The following is a 14,584-nucleotide window of genomic DNA, read 5'->3' as shown; positions in this document are numbered from 1 at the left end:
TCAAAACATCTGTCCAGTTACCGTGACCACGTAGTCATGAGTGTAACTCACGTAGTAACTCATCGTTCATGTTTAAATGCAAAAACCAAGTTGTTCCAACTTCTTGTTAAATAAACAAACACAAACCAAACAAGATGCAAAAATTCTGAACCACAGAAAGATGAAAATGATCGAGACACCTGGTATTTATAGAAAGACCACAAATGGTTGAAAGATCGTCAAAAAACATGTAAGGTGATATCAAACCCTGGAAAACAAACAGAAATAGATAAAAAATAATCAGAAATGTTTGAAAAAATGACAAAAATAAGATGTAAAATGATCCCAAAGAAAGAAACTGTGCTAAAACACATGATGATCTCATGTGTAGTTGTTCTCAGTCTCCTTCTCCAGGTTCTATGTAGGACATGAGATTAGGTAAATATATGTAACCTTCACATGAAAAACACACTTTTCACCTGTGAATAATCCAGTTAAAGCTCATTGAGACTCGTTATTTGATGCTTTTATTCTACCTGCACTGGGTTCTTTCTCTTCTACTTTGCCTTTAAGGCCTCCTGTTGTCACACACTGCGTCAGTGTCTGTGTCAACAACAGAACCCAACAACAGAAAGTCCAGAGAAGCCTCACTGCAGCACGGAGGGCAGGCGGAGCTCAGAAACACCGAGTCACTTAAGGACTGCTCAGCCTTTCTAGTTTTAACAAGTGCTGCTGTTGTCGAGCCAGAGCAGCAGCAGCAGCAGCAGCAGCAGCAGCAGCAGCAGCAGCAGCAGCCTGAGCCCCTTCTTTGCCGTCCCTTAGTGCACAACACTGGTTCTACCAGCACACTTTGACTCTGACAACATGTTAAAAAATGTGAAGTAATCCAGGAGGTCCCCTGCGTGAGCAAACTGGGAAGTTGTTTTAGCTAACTGATGAAATGCAGCAACAGCTGAGTGAGCAGGAGTGCACTCCCCAGGGGCGAAGACTTGAGAAGGAGCCAAACTGGAGCTCTGCTACTGTAGCATCAGCTGACATGAGATCTCATCAGCAGAGAGTGGAAGTAAACTAAGCGACTTACAGCATCTATAGTAATAAACACAGCAGCTCTGTGATAGACTGATACATTAAGTACTTGATCATTTTTGTCTTGTGGTTGTTCTCATTCATTATTCACTGTGTTTGTCAGTGATTCAAATGTTTAATTATCACTAGAATCTGACGTATTCTCAGTGAGTATCATTCACCACATACCTGAATTAATGATTCACAAATTCTTTTTGCCTCATTAAGGTAACTGTGAATGCAGATACAAAAAGGCCGAGCTGCGTTGTCACAGGTTGTCTAATCTTGATCTAGTCTTGTTTTAATCTTCTAATCTACACTTCATGTCTGTTTTACACAGTGCCAACTAAGAACCACTCTTAAATTTAACATTTTAAATCCTGAATCTCTCTCAGATAAATAATTAAAAGCATATATTTGTCTATTTGCAAAGGTGAAAACTACAGCAGAGCTGGAAAATCTAATATTCGACTGCTGATTCACGTAATCACTGAACTTTATATCCGACACTCTCATATGAATATGGTGGTTTCACCTCATGAAGACCGGCTGAGTGAGCACAATAACACAGACAGGGTCTCTTCTTTTTCATGTGTCCACTTCTTTTAGTCAGAATTGCCAAAGAAAAACTGAATGAGAGTATTTGTGTGTGTCCTGTATAAAGGAAGTGCTATAGTATAAAGGGTCAAGACTAACACAGAACAGGGCACTTGGTGGGAGTTTTGCTCTATGCCATGCGTCTTGCTTTAGCAATTAAGGAAATACTTCTACAAAGGATTAAAAATGAACTATCAAACGTTCTGCAGCACCTCTAGAAAACTCTTATTTCCTACGACTGGACACTGAAGTCTCCACTTATATAGTCTGTTTCTCCGTCTGAGAGCAGGAAGGGTCATTCTGCTCCTGACCCGTATCACATTTCCAGTAAATGAACAAGAGACATTTGCTCAACTAACAGACCGTGCAAAGTACTCATCAATTCAGCCCACACAGAGAAAATTAAAGAAACTTTTTCCGTCTTGAAAAAGAAGATTTTTACATCCTGCGTTAGGTCAGAGGTTCTTAAATATGTTAGAAGACAACAGTTGGTTTGTTTCTGGGATTTCTGGTCTGCTGTAATGTGGAAGTCTGGATGTCTTCACAACAAACTAATAAACTTTTATTTCCTGCTACAAGACAGAACAGAACACTAATAATATAATATAATATAATATAATATAATATAATATAATATAATATAATATAATATAATATAATATAATATAATATAATATAATATAATATAATATAATATAATATAATAGTTCCTTTTGTCTGAGCTGAGTGGTGCAAGAAGGTGGTGGGAAGGTCAACGACTTGTTCTCTTTTCCTTTCAATTAGAAGAATGCACTTATTCTGATTGTATGGCCACACACACACACACACACACATACACACACACACACACACACACACACACACACACACACTCTTTCTCTATCTCCATTCGCCTTTTAATTTAAACTTTTATTGTTGCAGAAGGGATTCGTAGTTTGCTTAGGATTTATGATAAAAAGATACAACAATAAAACAATTAAATAGCACAATAAAACACACATAATTATAACTGCAGGAAACACACAGACAATCAACGAAAAGAAAAAAACCCAAACAAACAGGTCCATATAGTCCTATAAAAAGTTTATTACGAGTGGAAAATACGACGCTCTCCTACACATAAAAGCTGCATCTTGTTTGCAAATTAAGCGGCGACACTCATATTCTCCTACTCTTGTTTTTGGCACTGCGACGCTACCCAGAGGGCTCACGCTGCCCTCCAAGGGGCTGACTGGGGTAGTCAGGAGCGGCATCAGCTTTCCTCGCCATATGCTTCTCTAAGGTTGAGTCAGTTTTTCCTGCTGAACAGCAGTAACCTTCCTGGCTACTTCTCACACAGCTCTCTAATCTGTTTTTATTGCTAAAGGCTGTTGAGCCAAGCTGCAATTCAAAATGTTCTAAAGTATGCGATGAAACAATATTGAAGAAGCTCAATCACTGTAGGAGGACTGAAACCAGCAGCGCCCTCCTACAGACTGCATGTTTGATTCTGTTTTTTAACACCCAGTTTGAAATCAACTGGATATTTGTGCAACAATTTACATTTCTTGTCTTTTAACACAGTAGGTTTCAGAAAAGGGCGGCGACCTCTTCCTTAGTCTTTAAAGCAGAGCAGTGATGAATATGCCACACCATGGGGGCACAAAGTGATCAACATAAAGGCCACGTCCATTTTCTCTCTTTTGCGAATGATTAAAAATGACCTAACTTGACCTCTAAGCTTGATAAAAACGTCTATCCATATGCCGGCTGCGGTTAGTCATTAGTGTTAAGAAAGTACGAGCTTGGAGAAATAACACAACCCGCAGGGAGACAGAGGGAAAGAGATCTGTCAGTAAGAAAGTCATTTACAGGAGCTGCTCGGCGAGCGTGCGAGGCAGGGAGGAAAAAAAAAGCTGCAGAGGAGCTCGGCTTCACAAGTCTCCACACTTCAGACTTATCAAGGCAGTTATATGACATCGAAAATCAAATTAGCTACAGCCGACAGCTTTGTTTCAGCAAAAGTAAAACATGTCAAGATACTGAGTTGAGCAAGACATCCTAAAATGCAGATTATATGATCCTTTTATCATAGGTTTTTCTCCTTCGGCCTCAAATTAAAAACATAAACCAGCAGAGTCAGACTGAAGAAACCCGTTCTGCTAATTAGACGTTAAAAATCTACACGATGGAACGCGCCGCTCTGCAGCTCTGAACAGCTGCAAACTTCTTCTAACGTGGAGACGACGTGAGCGTGATTTGGTTTGGTTGGACCGGCTCCATCACAGTTTGTGATGTGTTGGACTAATCCTAGTCGTCCTCATGTTTGAGGAGACACTCTAACGTCCACTCACTTCCAGTTCCTCTGAGTCTCCATTCAAGATCTCACCCAAACTCTGCTTCCAGTGCTAATGCACCAGATAAAAACTGTGCAAGCTGCCAGCTACCATCCGTGTTTGTTGTGGTACAAGAACACATCAGAGTTGTTATGTTCTGGTGGGATTTGACGGTTTGTCCACAGCCAGAACTTCCGATCATTACCGAGCTGAAGGTGTGTGAAGGTGTGTGAAGGTGTGTGAAGGTGTGCGCTGCTTCCAGACTGTCAGAGACTACAAATCAAATCAGTGCAAGTTTTCCCACCTGAATATGAACCGCAACCATCTCTAGTGAACACAATCACACAAACCTCTGGAAGAAAGATGCTGACTGCACCAAACATTAAATAAACATATTCATACACATGTTCACACAGGGAAACTGTATCTTTTTAGCAGCGCCCACTACAGAGCTGGAGAGCACGATGAACACGATGACGTACACTCATGCACAGATGACCGGACGTTTAATTTAATTTAGCTTCAGCTCACAAACAGTGTAAAAAATGCAAAACATCACCTCAGTGAAGAAAATGGAACCAGTGAATGGTTGAATGGTGCGTTTGTGCCCAACTACAGTTTCCTTAATGATTCATCCGTTGTTCTTTAGATTTCACATTAAGTTTAATGCATTATCTTTTATTTACAGAGTGACATCTGTAGTGTAAATATTGTGTTTGGGAGTTTGAAGTGGAGGCTAAGTGGAGCTTTTAAACATGTATGATTTGGCTGAGCTGCTACTCAGCAAATGTTTTCCAGAGTAAAATCTTGTGATAAAAACTGAGCTTGCAAGATGAAGCTTTGGGAGGTTGTTTTTTATTTTTTATTTATTTCTCTTTTTTTTTTTTTGCCTCACCACCAGGCATCTGAGAGTTTGTCCTGTGGGTTTTGAAAAATTCATTCACACTATAGATCAGGCAATTTCTGCAAAACTCTCCCTCAGCTAAAGTTTAAAGCAGGATTGAGATCTTAACACAACAACAAGACGGCGTTGCAGTTCACCACGAGCTGCTTCTTCTAAGCTGTAACGTGTTTTAATTTGAGTTTACTGAACAGTGATTTCCAAGCTATCCAGCACGCCATGTTTAATGGACATCGAAACCCATCTTCAGGGGGCTAATGCAACCCAACGACATCTTTAATGACATAATGCAAACCAATGCCGTCTTTCATTAAATAATGCAAATGTAATGTTTCGTCCTGTAATAGAATAATGTAACATAAATTTCTAACTTAATGGAATTATGGGAGCTGCAGTAATCACTTGTCTGATGAGCTAATGCTGACTGAAGGAGGAGATCCCTGCGGTAATGGCCGAGGATGGCGGCTGCTCTGGGACCATGAAGGATTAAACAAGGTTGTCTGTGTTTCCCCTCTGCTTTTGTCACGGACTTTCCGTTTGTCTCCATCTGTCCTCTGTCACATTTTCAGTCTGGCTGCCTCTCTGTTAGTCTTTCTGTCTCGCGGCCCCTCCTCTCCCTCGGTCTCTCTCCTAATGGCCGCAGAGTTCAGGAAGCTTCTCGACAGATTTTTAGGGACAAAAAAGTTTGAAATTTCCAACTCATGCAAACCGTGACGCACACACACACACACACACACACACACACACACACACACACACACAGAGACACACACTCACACAGCTCAGACCTCCGCTGAAGGTCATGCCACAGATTGAATGTTCCCTACTTTTAAAGATAAATCAATCTTCCATTAATGGAGATGGTGTGTGTGTGTGTTAGTCTGTGTGTGTCTGTGTGCAGAAACCTAAAAGTAAAATCCTGCACGACTACATCTGTGAAAGTCTGTGTGGGCTCGTGACACACGGCTGTATTAAAAGCTTTGCATGTATATGGGTTTGCAGATATGTGTGCGTCTGTGCGTTGGCTCAGACACTGAGATTGCTGATCGATAGTTGTGATTGAAGGGCCCATTAGCCATCGGAAGCAATAGAGACAGCATCACTCCATATGACAGACTCAATGAGTACACACACACACACACACAACACACACACACACACTGTATGGCAGGTAACAAATTAAAAGCTCGAGTATGATAAATACACATCCCCATAAACACATTTTATGACCAACTCCGGCTACGACTGTAATTCAGCGCTCCTGCCTACACACTAAAATGTTTTACACACACATTTTTATTTTCTTTTTAACCATGATTCATTATTATGCAAAAACCACATGAAGGATGCTTTTCTGTTTTTGTCAGACAGATTACATTTTTATTTTATTGAACTAAGCACTTCATAAACGGCTGATGCTTCATTGGATGAAGAGTCGCTCCTGTGTCTTCCTGCTTCTTCTGAAGGGCCCTAAATTCTCTTAATGCTGCAACTAAAGCTGCTTTTTATTATCGACTGATCTAATGTTTATTTTAAAAATGAACTGATACCCATCAGAGTTTCTGGCTTAGTTCAACAAGTAGTCAAAAACATAAAGGTAGTTATTTAAAAAATGGTAGGAAAATATAATATTGATGTGCTGGAAGATGTATTGAAAGGTAAAATAAAATACATATAATCATAATAATAACAGTATAAAAATGTGAGTACTGAGTACTGTGAGTTGAAGTATAAAGAAATCTGGGTATTATATTTTGTTGAAGCAGTATTATAAACTGAACATGGCAAGTCATATATCTTGTTAATGGTACAATGACCCAAGATCACTGCAAAGGCACACAGTGAGTTTTCTTTCACCTCCGTCTCTTTATTTAGGAGGAAGGGGACTCCAGATTCTACTGCGAGCTGTGCGATAAGCAGTACGTGAGACACCAGCAGTACGACAACCACATCAACTCCTACGACCACCACCACAAGCAGGTGAGTCACACCACCTCAACACAGCTCGCACACGTCCGGTTTATCCGGCCACACAGCTCCTTAAACCCTCCCGACCAAGGTCATGGATTTATTACAGCCCAGCGCCACAGCAAGCGTTCGATTCTGGTTTCTGTTACATGACAGCTCTCACACTGTGATCAACAAAATCACACCAACACGTAACAAATCCATTCTTATCACAGGTACGAGTGAAAATCGAACCAATTGACAGTCACACTTACAATATACTGTCTATATTTTATCATAGTGGTCGGCTTGGACAACATACATCGAGTGCTGAGCAGTACTGCAGTAGTACACATTACCTAAGTGTGCATAATAAATCTACATAAACTCTACTACACTACACTAACACAGCAACTAACAACTTACAGAATGGAATCAGTGCATAAAGAGGTTTCAAGAGACTGGTTTAGGATTTTTCAAGTGTGTCTAAATATAAAATTGAGATGCCCACATGTGCATTACATTAAGTCCACACTGTAGGAACGGGAGAAGGTGTTAGCTTTAATGGCTACTTTAGACAGGTATATGTTGCATTTGGTTCATAATGAGCGTTCTTGACCACTCTTAGGTAAATCAGTTTCCTCGATGAGTTCACATTTCTCAGAATCTACTGAGGTTTCATGTGAGTTTCAGACAACATCTCCAACGACCAAATGCAGTGTCTGCCTCTGCCCCAGCGTCACAACCAGTGTGCAGAGCAAAAACAGTTCCAGCATCCAAGATCTATAGTCACGTTCCCGAAGGAACATCAAATTTGTAAGATCAACCTGAAATATGACAAACAAAAGTTATTTCAAAAGCACCTGAGACTGAACTGTGCTGAGAAACAGAAGTAATGTGATTACTTAGTTTAGAAATAGAATAAGTAACTTTATTTACGTCAATAATTTCCCTGCATTGTTCCGGGGATGTTAGATTTTACACCTTCATGTCTTTTCTGTAATGCAGGAATAAATCTCTAGACGTGTTTACTGATACTTTAGATATTTTACTATTTAATATGTGATGATCAGATGTTTCAGGAGGTGTCATTTAATAAAAGTTGCACTGCATTTGATTTTAAATGTATTAGAACTGACAGGAGACAAACCTGATTGTTATGAGGATTATTTGAAGTATTTTTCTTGCAGATTCAATTACATACATGAGTAGATCTATACAACTCTTAATAATCTCTTCAGAAAAAAATATTAGTGCTCTCGATACAGAAAACAGTAATGATGACAGTTATCTAGGACAACATTCTAGGTTAAAATCAATAGTACATACTGCACTGATTACATAATAAAACACGGGTTATAAATAATGCATCTCCTTGTCTAAAAAATGGAGGCACTTGTCAAGTCTCTATGGGTTTTTTTATTCTTCTCTTGTCATTTTTATCTTTTCAGCCTAACGTTAAAAGAGTCTTTTCTACCATTGTGGGATCTGGAGGAGGGCGAGTCTGAGAACTTGCAGCTGTTTGGGTGTTTACAAAATTATAGGTGCTGGGAGGAATGTATTTGCTGCAATTATCATTTGTTCACTTGCAAGCGATGAAAGAGGCATAATATTTTTCACAGTTAGCTGTGTGTCAGAGTTATTAGGTTTACTTGAGGATGCAGAGCATTTAGGGCATATTGTTCGAGACTGCAACACTTGCAGGAAATGGATTTTCTAGCAGTAATATTCTCCAGCCTGCACACACACACATCTATTTATATATATACACACACACAGAGCTAAGCTGCCCATCTTTTAGTTCATGGTCAGTCACGGTCCCATCTCCTTTTGGAAATGAAGTGGTCTGCAGAAAAGCTACGCCACTGGCTCTCGATGTGTTCCTGTAACGCATGCAAAGAGTCCGACTGAGAAAAACAACCATGCACAGTTTATACTATGTTATGCAGCTTAAGAGGCTTTATGTGTTTAGAACTGAATGTGTAATTTATACTCTGTTAGTAGTAGAAAGCATTTGTTGTGTTAGCTCTGTATTTAGCAATGACTCTCATAGTCAGTCGACTCACGACTGAGGGGTGTGTGATATATATATATAGTATCTACGATAATAGTTATTTTAACAATGTGTGAACTGACATTATCAACTATGTCACTCACATAGAACAAATGTGACACGAACACTTTGATGTAACCCTGCTACCATGGTGCAACGTACACGGCCACTACAGATGAAGTTCAAAATGAAAAGACAGCACAGTGATTTTGACAGTCGACTGCCAACATTCATCGCTCTTCTTCTCCTTTGTTGTTGTTATATTTAATTGCCGGGCCGTGACATGTTTTATATTACGTGGTTCATGTCACCAAACTCTGCTGCATAAACTGCAGAACGTGTCACATCTTGCAACAGACACAACAGCGGCAGCTGCTTTATCTCAATAGTTGAACAGGAAAAATAGATTCAACGTTTTCTCTGCATGACGCTGCATCGTTTGCCGTGGCCCCCTGTGGTTTTCTGAAACTGTGTAAAACACACTTCCCTGTTGAAATGAATGATAGGAGCTCAGTCTGACAATACTAAAAAAATACGTAACTGTCCTAATGTGTATGGTCCTGTAGACAAATGATCACATGGTGTGTTCTATCAGCTTCATCTCCACGTTTTAACTCTTTATTAATCTTATACTGTTCTGTTTTGGGGACGAGTGTGTGGATTCAACTTCTTGGTTATATTTAAAGTCATAGTTTGTGGTGTTGCTGCATTGGACTAGAGTCTATTGTGAGGTTTTCTTGTCATTGTGTCCACCCCTCACAATGTGTGCACACCTTCTAAGAAATGCTAAGGCTACATTGCCAGCTTTAAAAAACCCACACTGCATCTGTCTTCCTGTCTGTCTCTTTGTCCCTCTGTGTTTTATCTGTCTGTCTATTTTGGTCTGTTTATCTACTTGTTGGTTTCTCTGCCTGCCTCTCTGCCTCTGTCTGTCTGTCTGTCTTTTGTCATCTGTCTGTCTGTGATATGAACCCACCGGTATATTATTATTATTATTATCTGTGACAACACACACACACACACACACACACACACACTTGCAGTATCAGTATCTCCGGCTTGCAGACAGCTTGCAGACAGAGCTCAGTAAGTGAATTAAGCTGGTCTGGACTGTACTAAAGCTGACACTGGCTGACTTAGTGAGCACACATACTGCGAACACATACACAACTTTATACATATACAGAAAACAGAGCAGATAAACTCCCACACACACACACACACACACACAGAAACTAGATTCTACGTGATCAGCTCATTTAAATATATATCATGTTAGTGGTTTCACCCTTGACCTCTTTCGTCTCTCTGATAGAATAATAATACTACTGCCGCTACTACAACGACTACTTCTACTACGAATAACTAATAATAGCTCTGCTTGTCTTCCAGCGCTTGAAGGACTTGAAACAAAGGGAGTTTTACAGAGCGCTGGCCTGCAGGAGGCAGAGGAGACGCAGGGAGGAGAAACGAGAGGAGCGAGCTCTGAGGCGGCTCCATCAACATGACGACAAGAGGACAGGAGAGTGGTGAGTAACACGCGTCTCTACATCATACATTACTACATCAGCCATCCACCACACATAAACAAACACTAACATGTGTTTGGGGTTTGTTTCACCCTGATATATTCAAATCTCCACCAACTCCTGGTGCTTTAGGTGCTGACTGCTATGGAGCTTAGCGAATCACAGCACAACAACAGATATTGGAGCCCAGTTTACACATTTTTGGTTAGAAGAAACTAAAAACTGCTTTTCTTCTGGATTGGATATCTTCAGTCGTAGGTCTTCTTCTGCTTTCTTAACTTTTTAAATGATTCACCAACAAAACTGTGCTTACCAGGTGTTTGGTGCTGGACGAGTAGCACAGAGTTTTTACTGAAAACAAGGAATACAAGGTCAAAGATGGCAGCAAGGAAAAATAAGGACATAAGATCTGTACCAGAACAATGAGCTGAAACTATAAAACATGCAGTTTTTCTCTGTGGGTTCAACACTTCAAGAACCTTTCACATACTTTTAGTCATTCTAACATATAAATATATAAACGTTCTGTTTAGTGCAACTTTAAGTAAATAAAGTTTAGAAATATTCATATTCATTCTGATACAGTTAGTGACTTTACTTGTACTGCTGCAACCTGGTTACTGGAAATATACATATATATAAATATACATGCAGCAGATTGCTCCTCTACAGTGTTCCTGACTTATTTTAACAGCATGGCTCACAGATTTCAACTGTACGGTGATAGAAGACACTGTTTCTGTACTTTTTATTCTTCTTTGACTCAGTGTACTGGATCAAACTGACAGCACAGTGAGAAAAAGACAAGTAGACGCTTTCATATCTGTGTGAATTTAACAAATATTCAATGGAAACAGATTCATTTTTGTGGTTTACTTGCATGTAAAGTCAATTAGAAAGCCTGTTATGTGTGAGCATGACAAAGAAAACCTGCATTATCCTCGTGCACACAGTCTGGACCTGACCCATTAGACAGGATGTCCCTAACGAGGCTGGTGGTGGCAGTACCACTTCCACCTACTTGGATTTTTCTAGTTTTTGCCAGCTTGCACTTAAAGGGGTGAAAAGGTGAATAATAAACTTCCTAAATTGTCAACCATATACTTTCTTCTCATTCGATGTTTTAATAGGTCATAGCAGGAAAAGCCACAGGCGTAATTGAAACATTAATGAATTCCATTAAGTGCAGGTCAGCCATGTCCAGGCTGCGTGCATGCTCGCTGATTGTTATGGTTTAGTGGGACACTAATGGAAGTCAGCTGCAGTTAATGCCGTTAGTAAAACCTGTATGAGAAGTCAGACAGTCTGTGATAAAGGTTTAATGTTTGTTTTTAGTCTTATTTCTCTGTTTGCTGAGGCAAAATAATTTACAACATACATCTTAAATGAAACTCCCACCGACACAGGATGTAACTCACTTTTGGTTTCCTGACATCAACACAGGTTAGGTTGTACATAGTGGGTCAAAGCTACACATCCAGAGCCGCCAATATTTGGTTAAATCTTCCCTCAGCGGATTTGAAAGACGATGGCAACTAAACAACTGCAGATTAGAAGATGATCAACTCAGGTGTAGCCACTTTCCAAGGTCTGTATGAAGGAATGAGTTTGTATGGTCACTAACAACCCAGGGAGCACAAAGGCACATCGGTTTAAAGAAAAGGCCAGTAGTGCCACGACTCGTGTCTGTATGTAATCATTCATTTGCAAGTGTAAAAGCCGTTCAGTGTCATGAATATCACTAATTTACTTTGCATGAAGAGTAGATGTATCCACACAGTACAGTGCTAATGCTGATATCTGACTTGTCATAGTATAACAAGCTGAAGCATTTCTAATTACACTTCAAGTGAACCAGTGAGGACCCTGAACTGGAGCAGCTTAATGGGATTCAGCCATGTTCCATCGTATTACTCACACCTGTGTTTTCCTACTGTGACATATTAAAACGTTTTCTGTGAAAAAGGCTTATTGATTTTCCAAAGCATAACATACTTCATTAAGTCTTCCATGTTGCAGAGGAAAATGAGCATCAGATTGCAGGAATCATAAACTTACTTCAGATGGATAATCCTTTACACAAACACCCTGCTGTGTTTATGTTAATCTAATTATTTTACAGCCGTGTGTGTTGCTGAAGAATCTACATATTTGCCTGTGTGTTTGGGTTCTAGTGGGAAGCTCCGACATCTGGGACTTTCAAGTGGGCTGTCAAACAGTGTTGCACTCGCATGGTTCTGTCTTAAAAACCATGTAAGACAAATGACAACAGAGCTCCAGAAACAGATGATGTGGATTTTCCTGCTTCTTGCTGAAAACATGTTATGAGGAGAGTTAATCTGGCGAGCTACCAAACAGAGAATTTGGTTTCTTAAAATATTCTGTATACGACAGCACATTAATGCACAATTTGAGCTGAGAGCTGCAAGTCACAACCTGAAGTTGCCCACGCAAAGAGAACGCTGATCTCCGCCAGAAAATAGGCCCCGAAGACTCCATCAAACATTCTTTAAATCTATGCACGAATGTTGGATTTACTGCACGTTTACTTCCTGACTTAAACGCAGCGCTACATATGTTGGAAAACGCTTCATACTCTGACATATAGTATTAGTTTCAGTGCTGTACATGAGTAAAAATAAACCAGAAGAACACAGAGATCACTAATTTGCTCCTTGGTTACAATGAGCGTTGGCACAGCAACCAATAAAAAGCATCTTGCTGTGCTTAATTGGGATTATCAGCATGGCTGTAAAGTGCCTCTGACCAATCACGTTGTGCGCCTGAACCCACTCGCTGCACAGAAAGTCGTGTATCAGTATCGGCTGTCGCTGCCATTTTCAGATTTGCAACAATGCAGTTTGGCTCCGGGCACAAAGGGAGGGAGAGGAAAAAAGCATGGTCAAATTGATTTTCAGCTGGATTTCAGCTCTGCTCTCCTGTTTTCCTCTTCCCTGTCCTCCTTTTAATTCCTCCTTTCCTCTTCTACTCTCCTTACTTTTACACTCATCCCTCTTTTCTTTTCCTCAGTGCTCCAGGTTCTGGTCCCATGTTCAGATCCACCACAGTGGCAGTAGATCCAGAGAGTCAGTCCAGACCAGACTTTGAGCAGAACTGGGCCGACATCCATACAAGCAGCACCACACTGGGAACAAGTAAGCGCTCTTAACTGCATAAAAGACATGTACCCGGCTGCATAAATAGTTCATGAGTATGTGTTTGGTTTTGGTGATGAGGATATCACTCTTGATATTGAAGGATTAAACAGACTGTGGTCTGCTGCAGAAAGGCTGACATGTATTTATATATATAGCTCTGTTATCTGTGGATAAGATATAAAATACACACACAAGAGAGGGATTAGAGAAGAAATAGCACATTCATTTAGTTCAACAATTATACACTGAATAAAAAGTTGCTCTATTAAATTCCACACAGTAATTGATTTTTAAAAACTGAAGCATGTCGTTCTACCCACAAATTTAACGTAGAGTTCAACTGTGGTGAAGCAACTGAAAACAATCCTGACAGTTCTGACCTTTGAGTGGAGAATAGATTAAGTTAAAGCATCGTATTAGTTGTGTTGCATGGTTGGAAAATGATAAAAACCTGCTTCTCTGAAGTGTAAAGTGCTCCGTAAAAGCGATGCAGTCAGGGTGGTGCACGGGGTTATGGTGTAGCTGCAGAGCTGACGTCCATCTCCTCAAACAAAGTTGGAGAAAGCCTCAGTAATCTTCAGCAACACAAGCTAACAGATGCTTGTTAAATGCTATTTAACGGGTATTTAACGGCTCTAAAAACTTAAACCATCCGTTTTTACTGTATGACTCGAGCGATTTCACTTTTTCACTGAGTCATTGTCGGTTCGGGCTGCTTCAGAAAAATGCACAAGCACCACTTTTCTTTATTGCTATTTTTTAAAGTGATACATGCATTTTCATATAAGAGATGCAAATACAGTAACGCAATCAGTATTTGGTTCATCTGTTGATTAAATATTAGAAACACGTCTCAGTATATCATATTTAACGGCACCACAAATGACTATAAACTTCAAACAGCACCTCACTAAAAGAGATTCAACAAAATCTGAACATTAAAGAAGGATTTATTACAGGGCTGCATTTGTTTTAGTGAGATGCATTTATTTCTGGCAATGGTCTGTGTATAAAAGTCGGTCTGTGAATTGTAGAAATGA

The 14,584-nt window shown here is 39.9% G+C and overlaps 1 protein-coding gene across 1 annotated transcript in view; it reads left to right on the top strand.

The window, feature by feature from the left end:
* znf804a (zinc finger protein 804A) overlaps nucleotides 1-14,584 on the top strand; it is a 46,981-nt gene that overhangs the window by 27,252 nt on the left and 5,145 nt on the right. The window contains exons 2-4 of the mRNA XM_026354323.1: nucleotides 6,733-6,837; nucleotides 10,250-10,386; nucleotides 13,417-13,541. Coding sequence (XP_026210108.1) covers nucleotides 6,733-6,837; nucleotides 10,250-10,386; nucleotides 13,417-13,541 — 367 coding nt within the window. The remainder of the gene's footprint in view (nucleotides 1-6,732; nucleotides 6,838-10,249; nucleotides 10,387-13,416; nucleotides 13,542-14,584) is intronic.

The sequence above is a fragment of the Anabas testudineus genome, chromosome 15 (genome assembly GCF_900324465.2).
Source record: "Anabas testudineus chromosome 15, fAnaTes1.2, whole genome shotgun sequence".
NCBI classification, from domain to species: Eukaryota; Metazoa; Chordata; class Actinopteri; order Anabantiformes; family Anabantidae; genus Anabas; species Anabas testudineus.
The sequence above is the reverse complement of the archived record's forward strand: the minus strand, read 5'-3'. Positions and strand labels throughout refer to the sequence as shown.